Source organism: Notamacropus eugenii, chromosome 2 (genome assembly GCF_028372415.1).
Source record: "Notamacropus eugenii isolate mMacEug1 chromosome 2, mMacEug1.pri_v2, whole genome shotgun sequence".
NCBI lineage: Eukaryota > Metazoa > Chordata > Mammalia > Diprotodontia > Macropodidae > Notamacropus > Notamacropus eugenii.
The window spans coordinates 341,780,462-341,795,032 of NC_092873.1; the positions used below are offsets into that span (position 1 = coordinate 341,780,462).

Below are 14,571 nucleotides of genomic sequence, written 5' to 3' on the forward strand. Positions count from 1 at the left end.
TATTTGGAGAATGTTAGAGGCACCTTAGACATCACTGAATCCAGAAATTCATAAAATTATTGTGTCATGGACCCTTTTGGCAGTCTGGTGAAGCTTATGGACTATTTCACAAGAAAATTTTTTTTTTAATCATAATTGAAGGAAACATCAAATTTCAGTTAGAGGTTAATGAAAATAATGATGAATTTTTTTCATCCAAGATCATGGACTCCCTGAAATCTATCCAGGGACCCTCAGGTTAAGAAGTCCTGATTTAATCCAACCCTCTCTATATTTAGGGTTCAACAGTTTCCCTAGAGTCTAGGAGTTCAGGTTTAGTTCACTCTGCAGCAAAGATGCTCAGGGGGGCATACTTGGCTGCCTTTAAATATTTAAAAGCTGACATGTGGAAGATGGATTAGATTTAGGCTCTCTTTAATCCTGGAGAGCAGAACCAGTAACACTGGATGGAAGTTGCAAAGAGGCCTACTTAGGGGCTTTAAAAATGCTTGTTGATTGATTGCTAAACAATGGGGGTACAAATACAAAATGAAGATAATTTCTAACCTTGAGGAGGTTTTATTCTAACAGGGTAAAACAACACATGTGAGGGTAGTGGTGGTTGTAGAGGGGTGTTTTGATCTGAGAAGGCAGAGAGGGATGGTGAGTGGAAAGTGATAGGAAATCTAAGATAGTGTTGGTTCAATTATTATTGCAGAGCAAGAGACAGAAGGGGGATGGTGGGGAGGGTGACTGTGGCTGCAGGTGAAAAAAAGAACATGGTTTGGTCTGGGTCCAGGCAGGTCTAGTGAAATCTCACTACTCAGGACAGCTGGGGTCCAAGGTAAAAGTTCCAAAGGTTTTCCAGGGCCTAGTCTCTAGGGATTTGATAGTAATTAAGAAAGGTAAAGTACCATGTCACAGTAGCAGCAGTATAAGAAAAAACGTCCTAACAAGTTGCTGTTCAGTCATTCAGTCCAGCTTCGTTTTCTTGGCAAAGATACTGGACCGGTTTGCCTTTTCCTTCTCCAGTGTGTCCCCATTTTACAGATAAGGAACTGAGGCAAATAGAAGTTAATTGCCCAGGGTCACACACACAGAGTGAGTCGGAGACCAGAATCAGATCTTCCTGACTCCAGTTCTACCCACTGTACCGCCTAAGTGCCCCTCCTAACAAATAGAAATGGGCTGCCTAGGGAGGTAGTGGATCCTCCTTCACTGGAGGTCTTTAAGAAAAGGCTACATGATCACCTGAGTGATATGTTAAAGCTGGGTCTCTCTCTCTCTCATAGGGTAGAGGGACTTCCCAATTTATAACTGTTGTGATTTTATGGTACAGCTCCAAACAAGGAAAGGAGAAAATAGCCTAAGGGAGGGGATCCTGGGCATAGAGAATAGGGTAGGGGTGAAGGTGGTATTAATTAGGCACCTCCTATGTACCAGGATCCTTTCCTCATCTCTCTTGATGTGTCTTGTCTCTTGATTATTTATAATTTATCTTGTACACTGTTACACTGTGAACTCCTTGAGAATAGGAACTGTCTTTTGCCCTTCTATGGGCATAGTCTGGTACATCATAGGCACTTAAATGCCTACTGACTTGACTTGATTGGCCAGGCACTGAGGAAACAAAGAAAGCAAATGGGACCAGTCCTGCCCTCCAAGGCCTTTTTCTGCAGGGAGAAGGGGTCAGGGGGATAACCTGTATACTTACCAATATATACAAATTTTAACCCTATTTAAAGTAAATACAAGGTGATTTCAGGAGGGTAGCACCAAAAACTAGGGGGAGGCCTCATACAGGATGCTTGAGCTCAGCTTTGAAGGGAGTAAGAGATTGAAAGGATTGGAGGTGAAGACTAAAGGACAAGGCTGGGGGAGCTGTCAGGCAGAGAATGCATTCCTTTGCTCCACCTGCTTCTCCCTCTCCAGGACTCAAGCTACGTTATTGCCCTCAGGAGCTACGTCACTGATGACCGAAGCCTCCTGAGCTTCCGATGCGGAGACATCATTAAGTTACTGCCCATGGCCTCCCTAGAGCCAGGTAAACATTGATGTGCCCTGCCTGGCATGTATGTTGTTGATTGTTTTTCAGCTTTGTGCAACTCTTTGTGACCCTCTTTAGGGTTCTCTTGGCAAAGATACTAGAGTGGGTTGCCATTTCCTTCTCTAACTCATTTTACGGAGGATGAAATTGAGACAAACAGGGTGAAGTGACCTGTCCAGGGTCACACAAGCTAGTAAGCGTCCAAGGCCAAATTTGAACTCACAAAGATGAGTCTTCAGGTCTGGCACTCTATCCACTGTGCCACCTAGCTGACTCAATACACAGCATAAGGAAGGATATTATCTGTGCTCATTGGAATGGAGAGAAGGATACTTATGCCACATGGGCTGAGGACAGGAGCTGGAGGTGGTATCCGTCCTTTGGCCAGTCAAGTGAATTGGGTGGCATTCAGGGTCAGAACTCAGGTTTGGCATCAGATGCCTGTGTTCTAATCCAAGCATTGCTGACACTTACAGGATGGCAATTTGGCTCCACTGGGGGTCGATCTGGGCTCTTTCCTTCTGACATGGTGAAAGTGGCTGCTGCACTTGACTATCTCACCTTCCCCAAGGAGCAGAGGGATGGGTCGCAAAGGAGTCCTCCAAGAGGAGAACCAGGATTGTCTCCACAGAACTGGACCACAGAGGTGAGGGAGCTTGGAGGAACTGACGGGCTTCAGCGTAACTAGCAATTACTGAACTTTGTCAGCACTATGAACGCTACACTCTTCTCTTGGCCTGAATTCTCAAAATCAAGTCCTGGGGAAAAGGAATCTTTTCTTCTCTCTTGACCCACTAGGGAAAAAAAAAATAACATCCAACTCCAAGTCAGCTGAAATTGACTAAACTCACACCTACTCTGTCTAGAGAACAGGGCTTGGTGCTCCAAGAAATAGGGAAGGAATTGAAGACGTAATACCTTCCCTCAAGTAGTAGGGTGATCACAATGCAATTGGGAAAGGGGATTTGTGACTGCTTTTAAAAGCAGGCTGGAACAAAGCTAAGCACTTTCCCTCTCATCCGAGTACCTTATCAGAAGATAAATGTAGCTGAGCCCTTGGTTATGAAATGTTTCCTTCTGTTTCCTGCGTCTTGTCTCACCAACTAGACTGTACGCTCCCTGAGAGCAGGGAAACTGTTGGCATGCTTCTGTTGTGTCTTGAACAGAGCCTGGCTTGGTGCCAGGCAGTTGTTCAATAAACGCTTCTTTAGCTTGACTGACTTCTGATGTTGCACCCTACGCAGCTGCACCACAGGTACCTGCCTAGTTATACCATGGGATAGGATGGGGGCATAGACAAATGGCATCTGGTACTTGGAAGCAGAACCACCAGTAGTGGCCAACTAGGCCAGTTGTAGTGACTCAGTTGACACTAGGTTTCCTCTACCTTCAGTGTGAACACACCCCCACCCAGGCACCCAGTGAGTCCTCTGTGGTGACCAGCTCTGTCTTCTCGGATGCCTACTCCACTTTGGCTGCTAGTACCAGGACTTACACCATGTGGGAGTATGCCCTGGAGTATTTTCGGCCAATGCAGAACTCGTAAGTGCTCAGAATCTAGGTGGGATCCATTCCCATGGTAGGACTCTGTGCCTTTCTCTGCGGGTTGCTCACGATCCTCTACCCCAATTCATTTGCTCACCTAACTCCAAACAGCAGGAACAAAGAAAGGCTACATGATTTTCCCCAACCCCCGAGGCCTCTGATTAGTCCTCAGTCTCCTCCCTGTGAAGACCTAACTAGGTCTTGTCCTTAATCTAGGAAGGGCTGGATGGAGATGTCAATGGATCATGCCAGAAGCCTGGTGCAACATACCAAGGTAAGGAGTCAGGGGTAAGAGGGAACCCATCCCCGTTCCAAGTGATCTTTCAGACAAATTGCATGGAAGGCGGGCAGATCCAGGCTTTATAGTCTGCTACGGCCTTTCCGGACCACTGCCCCATGATCACTGCCCAAACAAATATGCCCTCAGGTTCCCATCCAGAAATCTCTTACCAACTTAACCAATGAGGACATGAACAAACTAGCGGTGGAGAACTTCAGGGGTAAGTCATCAATGATTGTTGTGAGCACACCTTGGGCAAATGTGTTTCCTATTAGCTGGCAGTATCACAGATATTGGGAGGCTGGATTTGTGCTCTTGGGTGTCAAGGACTAGGACTCCACTCTTTTCCTCCTTGAGTCTCTACTCCCTGTCTACTACAATATTACCAATGTGCATGGGTTTCCATGGGTCTTAGTCCCCCATATCTACAACTCAAGGTACTCTCACCTAATCTCTCCCCAGTTCTTTCTACCTATCTTCTCCCACTTTTGATCCACAGCTGTGATGCAATTTATGGGTGATCAACCCAGGAAGAAAGATGAGTTGGATATACCATTTGAGATGCTGAAGGTGAATATCAGAGCTGGAAGTCCAGGGACACAGGAGAGCCCTTGAGCAACTAATCCTGACATGTCCAGAGCCTTGAATTGAATCCTATGCCCCATGACTATTACTATCCCCAACCCCAGAATCTGTACCCTCCCCCTTCCCCAACCTTTCTGTCCTGACCCAAGTTCTCAACATTCTAAAAACTAAATTTATTCCCATAGCTGTGCTGGCAAAACAACTTGAAAGATGAAATTTACTGCCAGCTCATCAAACAAGTCACAGAGAATCCAAAACAGTGAGTGCTATGGAAAGGCTGAAGTTGGGACACAGGAAAATGGCAGGGTTTTGGGAAGGTAGAGATGATCCAGGCTTTTTAATCTCTGCCTTTCAGGGAACACTGCATTCGGGGATGGTACCTCCTTAACCTCCTCACCGGTTACTTCCTGCCCTCACCCACTCTGATGCCCTATGTCACCAAGTACCTGCAGAATGCTGCCCCTAGTCAAGGTACCTTGCAGGGGGAGAGGGGTGTGGTAAAGAGGATGGTGAAAACCAGACAAGACCACCTTTGGTGGGGAGAAGACCAGAGGTAGTCTATGATCTCAGTCCTGACCCCCCTGTCTCTACACAGAGCTGGCCCAGAAATGCCAAGAACATTTACAACACACAGCCAAATATGGAGGTCGCCAGCACCTGCCCACCATAGGCGAGATGAAAGCTTTCCTGGTACTTGTATGGGAAGGAGATTATTTTGGGTGTCCCCTATGGGAGAGGAAGAGGCAGAGGGTCACTGTCCCTGTAGGTTTATCTTATCACAAGTATGAAGTCTCATGGCAATTTTCCTTGGCAGGAGGGGAACACAATTCGATCACTGCTGCTCCACCTGTCTGGGGGTATGGAATACAAGACAGTCATCCAGACCTTCACGGTGAGTCCCAGGGTTAGCAATGGAAATTGTAGGAACTGGAGTCCCTTTCCCGCTTCACTTATGACCTCACCCATACACCAGGTGGTGGCAGAAGTGCAGAAAGAGCTATGTACACAGATGGGCATCAGAGAACCCCTGGAGATGCAAGAGTTTGCCATCTTCCTCATTAAGGGAAAAGGTGAGCTGGGGACCACTGCCTGTGATCAACTGAGTCCTTCTCAAGAAAGAACTGTAAGCGACATGGAAGGAGCAGCAAAAAGTTGCCTTTGGGTGGATGCTGGGAAGACTTGATTCCATGCTTTAAACAAGGGGAGTGGTAGCTTTTAGATGAGGGCTACACTATTTGCATGAGGGACTCTCTGAGGCCCTGTGCTCTGGGATGGGAAGCCCAGGCTGTGGGCATCTCTGGATCATTTTTGGCAGATCTGGTGAGGCCTCTATACCTCAATGAGTACCTCAATGATGTGGTGCGGGAAACTGGTGTGGAGTTGCATAGCCACCGACTCACCTGGAATACCCCGCTGCATTATGAAAATGAAGTCTACATCAGCATGCACTACAGCCAGGTCAGACCCAGGCCCACTCCTAAAGCAAAGCCACCTCTGGTTCTCCCTGAGCTAAGGGGGGAAGTGGATGTTGAGGAAGGAGTATAGGTCAGAGAAGAGGGATGGATGAGAGCTGGAAGCAGAGGTAAAGGGATGAGTTTGGGAGCCACAAAATCATTAGGGGCAGCAGGTGTTCCTGGATCTGGCTCTTCCTCACCTGCTCTATTCCCTTAGGTACATCAGGATTACTTGCAGGGAAAGCTGTTGGTTAGCACCCAACACCAAGTAGAGGCTCTACTGGCTCCTCTGGCAGCCCTGCAGCACCTGAGTAGAGAGATCAGCAATCTACCTTCTGAGTATGAGCCCCAAAGGGCAAAGGATGTGCCTACTTCCATCAGGGGTGCCATACCCAATGCCAGCTTCTCCTTCAATACTCCATGAGTCCATCTTTCCCATCACTTACCTTTAAGCCTCCCCCCCTTGTCTGTCCCATGCCCTCTAACACTTTTAGGTCCAGACATACTTGGCCTGGTTTTCAGGGAGGGCCAGTATCAACATCCACATGTCTCTCAGGCAGGATCTGCTGAGATACGTACCACAGCCACTACAGCAGCAGGTGAATTTGAAGATCTTGGGGAATTTGGTGGAAAGTCAGCTGAGGAACTTGAAGAGATACAACCGCAAAGAAGCATACATCAATTTTATTGGTGAACTACCTTCTTTGGGTGTAGATGGTCAATAAACACTAGGGGTTTCAATAAGAAATGGGAGGACTGTGCCAGCAATGAATAGGCTGAGACAGCTGTGGAGGAACCAGATTGCCCTCATCCTATGCCTGACTCTTACAGGTCTGCTGCAATAGACTAGGTTACTAGTCACCTAATCTCCCCACTCAGTGATATTCCCTACCCATCCTACCACATGGGCCCCAGGGTCATATCCAGGCTAACAAACTCTTTCAAAGCACTTTCCCTTCTATGCTGTTTACCCTCAAGCTCCACTGCAAGTAGGTGGGGCAGGAATTAGCAATGTTTGAACAGTGAGACAATTACTGACATGTTGGTTAATCCCCCATCCTTCTTGTCTGCCTACAGAGGCTGTGAGACTCCTTCCTCTCTTTGGTTATAAGGTGTACGGTGTGCTGAGGGTAAGCGAGCCAACCATAGTCACCCCTTGCTTACTGGGCCTCAATCATCAGCATCTCATCTTGGTGGATCCTAGTTCTCAGGTGGGTGTAATTCTCCTTCCCCTTTCACCCCCAACTTTTCTCAGGTCTTCCCTCACTTCACCAATACAACTGCCCTCTACTCCTGGGTTCTTGCCTGTCAAATTCTTCATCTTTCTACCCTGATCCCCACAAAAAACTAGAGAACAACTCTCCGTGGCCTGCTATGCCATTTCTAGAGTGAGTCATTCCCTCTTCCATGTCTTCTCCTCCCCAGGAGCAGTTCTATTCCATTAATCTGAAGGACATACAGAAATTACGACATCTCAGTCCCCTGGACAATACCCCAGGGCTGGAGCTCTACTATGGGTCTTCTGCCAACCCCAAGACCATCTGGTTCGAGTTGCCCCAGGTGAGAGCTCTCTGACAGTCATCTTGCCATCAGAGGATGGCCAACAAGTCACTGATCCATCTGCACCTACAGCCCAGACTCTCATCCAGAAGGGAATCCCCACTAACGTCCACTTTGTTCTGACAGGCCCAGGAGTTGCGGCACACCCTCGCTTTCCTAATGGAGTACAGTACCTCTACCTAACCTGGCCCAGTTTATCCTGAATTTAAAGGCGTAGGGGTGGGGAGAGAAGGACCGTTTTCCTCCTCTTCCCTCTCCTCCATACTCTTACCCTCAGCAGTCTCTTCTTGTTGGTGAGCCAACACTTCTTGGTGTTCATGCCCCTGCTCCAAGCCAGGGCAGAGGAGAATGGGTGGCCTGGGTAGAAGAGTAATAGCTCCCTCTGAGGCTGAGCTGGGCCAAGAATTGGGAGGCATGTGCTCAGTTTAAGCAGCTGGATCCTGCCCACTTTTTGTGCCATCAGGGTGCAGGACCTATTTTCCCACTCATCCTTACCCAGGTCCAGCCCCAGGCCTGGTGGGGACAGAGGCAGAGAAAATAAAACCTCAAATACTCAATGTGTCTCGTCAGTATGAATAAGAGAAGGGAGCAGAACCAAGGAGAACAGCCTGAAGTCTGGGGAACAGCACGGATCCTGATCAGAATAAAGACTTTTATTCCAATTTGTAAACATTAATAGACCATCCTGGTCCTAGCAGACGGGTCCAGGACAAGTATGGCTTCTGAGAGGGTCTCATACATGTACCCTGGTAGCAAAGTTGGTAGATATGGCTTCAGACAGAGGTAGAGAGCATGAAGGTAGAAATGTGGGCACACCAGACTGCAGTACCACCAACACTTGAGAAAGTGCAGAATCCTTCAGGGGCTACCCTCCAGCTAGCTCAGAGCTAGCCCCTTCTTCCAGAGAGTCAACCAAGAAAGCCCAGCCACAAGAATGAGGGAGCAGCAATTACAGATGAGACTTGTAGCTTTACAGGTGGGAAGATATGGACTGAGCTCTGGCCCTGGTCCTGAGGGATGGAGGTATTCATGACGGTCCCCTCAAGTAAGATTCTTGCACAGGCAGACACTGGGACCTTGGGAAAGGGGGAAACTCTTCTCTAACAGCCTGATTCTGCCCCCAACCCCAAAACACTGCAGTCTCCCTAGGCTGGCCTGGCACAAGGCTGCAAGGGGCCTGAGCTCTCAGCAGACTCTGTGGTCTCTCCAGTGCTATACCAGGGCTCTGTCAGTTACCTCTGACCTCGGTCAGGCAGGTTCAGCCAGTCACTTTCACTTTCACATCTGGCCTGGCTTTGAAAAAACTGCTTGATGAACTTCTGGGCCTCTTCTTTCACTGTAAATAGGTGGAAGGGTAAGACACTGTCCCCTTACCTCAGGGTGCTTCCCCTTAGTCTCCCAAAGTAAGGCCCAGGGCACTCACCACTCCCCCATGGAGGCGTCTTCTGGGTCAGCAAGTGGGAAAGGTGGCGGGCAAACCCCTTAAATAATTCCTGGGGAGTCGGGAGACAGAGAGGAAGGTGGTAAGCTTTGTCATCTCCCCACACCACTTTAGCAGTAGCTCCTCTGGGGACAACTCCCTGCCTTTAGTCTGGTACAAGAGAGAGACAGACGTCAAAGAAGGGTAATGTTCCTTGCCCTCTCTGGCAGTAATATTAATAACAGTAATTACCATTAGCAGGGGGAAGCTGCAGTACCCTCAGTGGCTGACTGTTCCCCTTCTCCTTATATCTCTTGGCCCTAAGACCCAAGTGCTAAAGGGCAAGAGAATAGATGCTTGGGTAGGAAGGGGCTTGTACACCCTACCTTGGAAGCAAACCTGCCATCCTTGTAGAAAGGGGTTAGGTACTTGACGACAATGTCTGCAGCCTCCTTCAGAGAGACACCAGGGGTCCTTGGTCTTGGTTCTAGAAGCCGATTAGAGCCTTGGTTCTTTATACTCTGGTCAAAACTCACTTCTTTTTTGGAAGGGTGGCTGACCTTGGCCTCTGGTGGTATCGAGATGGAGGGTTTGGATGTGAATCGAGACCTCTTCTGACTCTGGTCCTCTGGAATTCCCTGGGCATAATCACAGTGGACCTGTCAACTCTAGGTTCCATTTCCTCAGCAGCTAAGAATTAGACCTGAGCTAAGCTCTGCTTTGCTCCTCCAGAGCAGAAGCACAATCAGCTTGGGGGACTCAAATTCATTCCAAAGAGCTCTGGCAGATGCACCCAAGACCCTCCAGCAAACTTCTAGCTTGGAATGAGGAGGCAGCTGACCCCTCGATCCATTCTCCCTGCCCCAGCCTGTCTTTGGCAGGAGAGACTGAGTTCTAGAATGATACCTGATGGGATCTGGACCGTTTCCGTGGCTGGGTGTCCTCTAGGGGGAGGGGCTGGACTTCAGATTTGACCTTGATGCTGAGTGGGGAGAATGGGGAGAACAAAGTATGTGTCCTGGCTGTGTCCAGAAGTTCCTCCTTAATCCTTAGCAGGCTTGGTTTAGGGCTGGTAACAGTTGCCCTCTCACCACCCCCCCTCCCCAGCTAGCTCAAGTAGTTCAAGTGCAGTCACTGTGAGGAGCTTCCTGCACTCTTCACTTCTGCTCAATCTACTCCTAGTGATCTGGGGAGGTCTCTAACCCCAGCCTTTGCTGTCCTGCGCCTGCTCACCTCGATTCCAGCTCTTCAGCCATCTCTGCCTGGCTCAAGGCTCTGTCTACCATTATACTCTTTCCCAGGGCTAACTCCAGTTCCTGAGTCCCTTCAGGAGAGGGGCTGAAGTCCACTGTTTGCAAAGATGATGGGCCAGGTAGGGGTGGGCTCTTTGCCCCTTGGGGGGAAAAGAAGTAGGTTATCTCCTGAGAGTTTTTTGCTGCCTCAGCTAGCAACTGCTGCTTCTTGCTGACCTGAGACTTGATGACAGGTTGGTCCCCAGAGGACCTTTTAGCCTTCTTTTCAGGCAATGGTCCACTTCTCTCAAGGCCTCCTCTAAGCACTCTCTGCTCTGGGAGGGGGTCTGTTTTCTTCTCAGGGTGTAAAATGTGTCTTGGGCCAGACTGCTCTCCTCTTTCTGGAGGTGGCACCTGCTCCTCAAATGAGGACCTCTGCCAGAGCTGAGCTGCTGTCTGGAAGGGCTCTGAGCCCGTCCGGAAGCCAGCTCCTTTCCGCTTTGATTTGAACTGTGGAAAGAAGATGATAGATGAGTTTGACCAGGCTCCTTCCTATCCAACCTGCTAGCTGGCTCTACGTGCTGTGACCTTATCAGGCTTTTCCCCTCTGGGGGAGAAGGAAAAGTAAAGAAGATGGAAGGAAAGAAGGCATCTCTGTGCCATTTCAGAAGCAGAGGATGCAAGTACCTCTTGGAGTATAGGAATCCTTTCCTTAGCAGGGCCCAAGGAATTAGTGTTAGAATGTCCCAAGGAAAAGACAGAGGCAACACTCAGAAGCTGTTAAATGAGCTACCTTGGGATGCCTCAACTGAGAATGGGCGATATCAAGAAAAGGGGAAAAATTTTTCCTTTGTTAGCAAAGCATATGCTGAGTGGTCCCATGGACAAGTCTGTCTCTTGGCCCAGCACTGTGAGGCCTATCAAAACCAGCCATGGCGCCCTTTGTACTTCATTGTCCACTCCCTCCATACTCCCCCATCCTCTACTCACTGAATACACTTGGGAGGCTGGTCGGATGTCTTCTTCAGGTGGCACAGCCTGGGCCCCACAGTTTTGGTCCGCATTATCTCCAAAAAGGTAGAACTTCCCATCATTGGAGGCTTTGTGGATCTCTGCCACCTTGGAGTCAAGAAAGCAGAGCTGAGCAGAGGATACCACAAACCAATATAATCTTGTAATCAAGAGGCAAAAAACCCAGTTGATGTCTCAAGATGCCATTTGATGGAGACAGTAGTGTATATGGGCACTCTGCTTAACCCCTGGTGATCACAAGGCAGAAGAGATGTCAGTTGGGAAGAATTAATGGAGGGAGGCCACCTTGTGAGGAGGGGGCTCCATCTATCCTGTGGTCTGGGGCCTCAAAGGGAGACTCAGAGTTAAACCAGATACTCTTCCCCTTCCCCAGGCCCCACTTTCACTGAGGTGCCTACCTTTTTTAACACATTGGCCTTGTACAGGTTGGCCATCTTGGTACTCCGGAACGCCTCATACTCCAGCTCCACGGCACGGGCCTGCTGATCAGTCCTGTGTGTATATATGTGTGTGTGAGGGGTGGGGACAAGGAGAGGGGGGATATATTAGGGAGATTTATGTCGGCTCCCAAGTCCCCTTATAGCATAAACCCTGCTGGAATGCTAACCCTAGGACTATGACCATCTACCCTGAGCCCCTGCATCTATGTGTAGGAAAAGGTCATTGATAGTCCTTGAACTTCCTCTGTAGAAGGTCACTTCTGGGTTGTCATCCACCTGGTCTCTATGGGGGAGGCCTCTAGGAAAGTGTAGACCAAGGCAGGACAGGAACAGAGGACGAAACAAATGTTCCGAATATGAATGAGTTTGGTATGTGGGACAGGCCAAAGAGGCGGATGAGAACAGCAGATCCTAGGGAGGGCCCCCAGGAGTCTGGGGTCCTTTGCTTCCTTTCTCTGCACACAGGGCTGGCTCTTTCAAGTAGCCCAACTTTAGCCAAGGCCTCCCCCTAGTGGAACAATTGGGAAGTAAACTTTACTGAGGACATTTTCACAACTTGGTGGAGGAGGAAACAGCTTCGTGGATTGGTAGTTGAGGAATCTGAGCCTGATGTGAATGGCTTATTGGGGAGAGAACATGGTTAGGGCCCTGGATACCACAGACTTAAAATTTATGAACATCTGGCTTTCCTACCCCAACCTCCCTACAGTCTGAAACAAAGTACTACAGAAACAGTATGGGTGGTGGTTATGATGATGATGAACCCTACCTCTCTGTAGTGCAAACGGTTTGTAGGTTGTTGCTCAGGGCCTCCTCTAACATCTTCAAACAGTGCTCTCGAGCCTGATACCCAAGAACCAGGAAAAAGGGAGAGTCAGGCAGGTGGGTAGGGGAGCCCAGGAGGAGCCAGAGCTCAGAGGGGCAGGCATATTTCTTTACCTTCACAGTAAGCCGGGGAATCTTCCTGCTGGAGGCCTCCTTCAGGGGACAGTCATCATCTGGAGAAGGAATGGATGGTTTGGGAGGAAACAGGCTCTCTCATCACTGCCCATGACCCACATCCTGTAGCTGCTGACCCTTCACAACCTCTCCCCTGAGCTCCCTACTTACCCAGCTCTGGGGCCACTCAGACACCCACCTGGGAGGATGAACTCCTCTTTCTTGGGTTCTTTTCCCTATGGAAAGACATGGTGAGCACATCAAGCCCTCTTGTACCCTTGGCCTACAAGAGGCAGCTCCTAACCCAGCAACTGAAACAGGCATTGGAGGTCAGAAGGACAACAAGTTTCTCTTTTGGCAGAAGGTCATGTCCTGGGTGACTTAATCTTTTCAGGAGGGAGGGCAAGGGTAGTCTGGACTGGCCGAGTGTCTCTTTGGTTGGCTCACCATCCGTCAGGGGCCCCAGCCACACTTCGCTTAACCTCCTGCCATCTTCTTGGCAGCCACCTTGCTACCACAGAAATGTCACTGACTGTCCCTTTCCCCCCATCCATTTCGGAATCAAATCAATGCTATCGTGGCTACTGGAAAGGGTGTGTCAATCTATTTCTTCATGGCTCTATTCACCATCCCTGTAACTTTGTAAACCACAGCAGTCCTCCTTTAGCCACTGTTCCTCTATTAGAAATGTAAACTCCCTGAAGTCAAGAACTGCATTCTCTTTTTAACATTTTTATCTCCAGTGCTTGGCAAACAGTAAAAATGTTCTTACCTTATAGTACCCTGTACTATCTACTCAGGGTGACAAAAGCCAGCTAAATGAGACCTTTCTCCATACCAAACCCCCAGTCTTCACCTTTCGAAGGTTCATCTGAGTCCGGTAGAAAAGGTTCCATTCTCTCTTTTGGGCATCATCATTGCCCTCGGCTCCATCGTTGCCTCTCGAGTCCTCATCATATCTGAATGTCAAGCTGGGAGTGAGAATCTCCAGGCTCAAGCTTGCTTCCTCCACCTTCCTCACACCAACCACTGTGGTCATCTGGCAGGGTTTCCCCAAAAAGCTCCCCAGAAGTCCAAGGCCCAGGCTAGCCATGGCAACATGAGACTGCAAGTACTGCCCAGCAGGGCCAGTTACAAAATCCAGGAACTAAAGGGTTGGGAAAACTCTGGCCTGCACCACCAATACCAAAGAAAATGAACGAAGCTCCCTCCAACTGGGCCAGGACAGTCCCCTTCTCCCTCCACTGTCCGTGGGCTACCAAGCTCCCTTACCTGCCAAAGCCGTCATATCCCCTACGGCCGCCTTCATACAGTTCTGAGTCAGAGTCGTTGCCACTAGAGCTTCTGATTTGTGTCCTACTCCAGCTGCTGCTCCTCTCCAAAGCATCCAACTGCTTCCTAACAGCCCCAGGGCTCTTGCAGTGGTCACAGCCTTTGGAGCAGGGAGGGGGTGCATCCCCAAAGTACCTGGCAATGGCAGCATGGCGGCACCTGGGACAGGTATCAAAGGTAAGGACTGGGGAGAGCAGAGAATCTGAGCTGTACCTTAGCAAGTCAAATGTCATATTGTGAAAGATATATGTGGTATCTAATGGGAAACCCCGTGAAGAAGGGTAATTTATGCATTCAAAAAAAATGTATTGAGTATGTGAGCTCCTATGGGGGGAGCAAAGATTAATGAGACATCGTTCCTGCCTTGCAAAGGCATGTAATTTTGCACACAAATAGCTCTAATACAAAGCAGTATAAAAGAAATGCCATACAAGGGACATTTATTTCAATGGAGTGCCCAGGGAGGAAGGGTTGGGAGCAAAGTGCTCTTGTGCAGAGACTTGCTGAACTAAAAGTAACCCAGCTTTGGGGCTTTCCAGAAAAATCCAGCAAAGTTATGTGCTCAGGGATAACCTGCACCATTTGCATTTTTCAGGAACGTGGGCTCTATGAGTTTCAGTCCAGTGGTCTGAATTCCTAGCAGCTCTCTTTTAGGAAGTCATTCTATTATAGCAAGGTGTGCATAGGTCACTCCATTTTGTGTGTGTGTGTGTGTGTGTGTGTGTG

At 48.9% G+C, this 14,571-nt stretch overlaps 2 protein-coding genes across 16 annotated transcripts in view; one reads left to right on the forward strand and one right to left on the reverse strand.

Moving 5' to 3' along the window:
• The window catches only part of MYO15B (myosin XVB), a 51,010-nt gene extending 43,003 nt beyond the window's left edge, over positions 1–8,007 (forward strand). The window contains exons 29-45 of one of the 3 annotated variants that reach the window (XM_072645698.1): positions 1,912–2,023; positions 2,503–2,672; positions 3,420–3,568; positions 3,788–3,845; positions 3,999–4,071; positions 4,351–4,421; positions 4,622–4,695; positions 4,792–4,907; positions 5,032–5,126; positions 5,251–5,328; positions 5,410–5,506; positions 5,752–5,894; positions 6,108–6,229; positions 6,447–6,580; positions 6,968–7,101; positions 7,316–7,450; positions 7,577–8,007. In XM_072645698.1, the coding sequence (XP_072501799.1) occupies positions 1,912–2,023; positions 2,503–2,672; positions 3,420–3,568; positions 3,788–3,845; positions 3,999–4,071; positions 4,351–4,421; positions 4,622–4,695; positions 4,792–4,907; positions 5,032–5,126; positions 5,251–5,328; positions 5,410–5,506; positions 5,752–5,894; positions 6,108–6,229; positions 6,447–6,580; positions 6,968–7,101; positions 7,316–7,450; positions 7,577–7,633 (1,818 nt within the window). In that variant the 3' untranslated portion in view covers positions 7,634–8,007. Of the gene's footprint in view, positions 1–1,911; positions 2,024–2,502; positions 2,673–3,419; positions 3,569–3,787; positions 3,846–3,998; positions 4,072–4,350; positions 4,422–4,621; positions 4,696–4,791; positions 4,908–5,031; positions 5,127–5,250; positions 5,507–5,751; positions 5,895–6,107; positions 6,230–6,446; positions 6,581–6,967; positions 7,102–7,315; positions 7,451–7,576 lie in introns of all 3 variants that reach the window. The other 2 variants (XM_072645696.1, XM_072645697.1) reach the window with 2 other exon arrangements.
• The window catches only part of RECQL5 (RecQ like helicase 5), a 36,325-nt gene continuing 28,720 nt past the window's right edge, over positions 6,967–14,571 (reverse strand). For 2 of the 13 annotated variants that reach the window (XM_072645699.1, XM_072645704.1), the window contains 13 exons: positions 13,786–14,029; positions 13,370–13,472; positions 12,713–12,749; positions 12,514–12,572; positions 12,344–12,417; positions 11,533–11,626; positions 11,093–11,221; positions 10,104–10,612; positions 9,777–9,852; positions 9,257–9,508; positions 8,874–8,943; positions 8,687–8,786; positions 6,967–7,807 (listed from right to left, as the gene is read on the reverse strand). In XM_072645699.1, coding sequence (XP_072501800.1) covers positions 7,645–7,807; positions 8,687–8,786; positions 8,874–8,943; positions 9,257–9,508; positions 9,777–9,852; positions 10,104–10,612; positions 11,093–11,221; positions 11,533–11,626; positions 12,344–12,417; positions 12,514–12,572; positions 12,713–12,749; positions 13,370–13,472; positions 13,786–14,029 — 1,910 coding nt within the window. In that variant the 3' untranslated portion in view covers positions 6,967–7,644. Of the gene's footprint in view, positions 7,808–8,082; positions 8,787–8,873; positions 9,042–9,256; positions 9,509–9,776; positions 9,853–10,103; positions 10,613–11,092; positions 11,222–11,532; positions 11,627–12,342; positions 12,418–12,513; positions 13,473–13,785; positions 14,030–14,571 lie in introns of those variants that run through there. The other 11 variants (XM_072645700.1, XM_072645701.1, XM_072645703.1 and 8 more) reach the window with 11 other exon arrangements.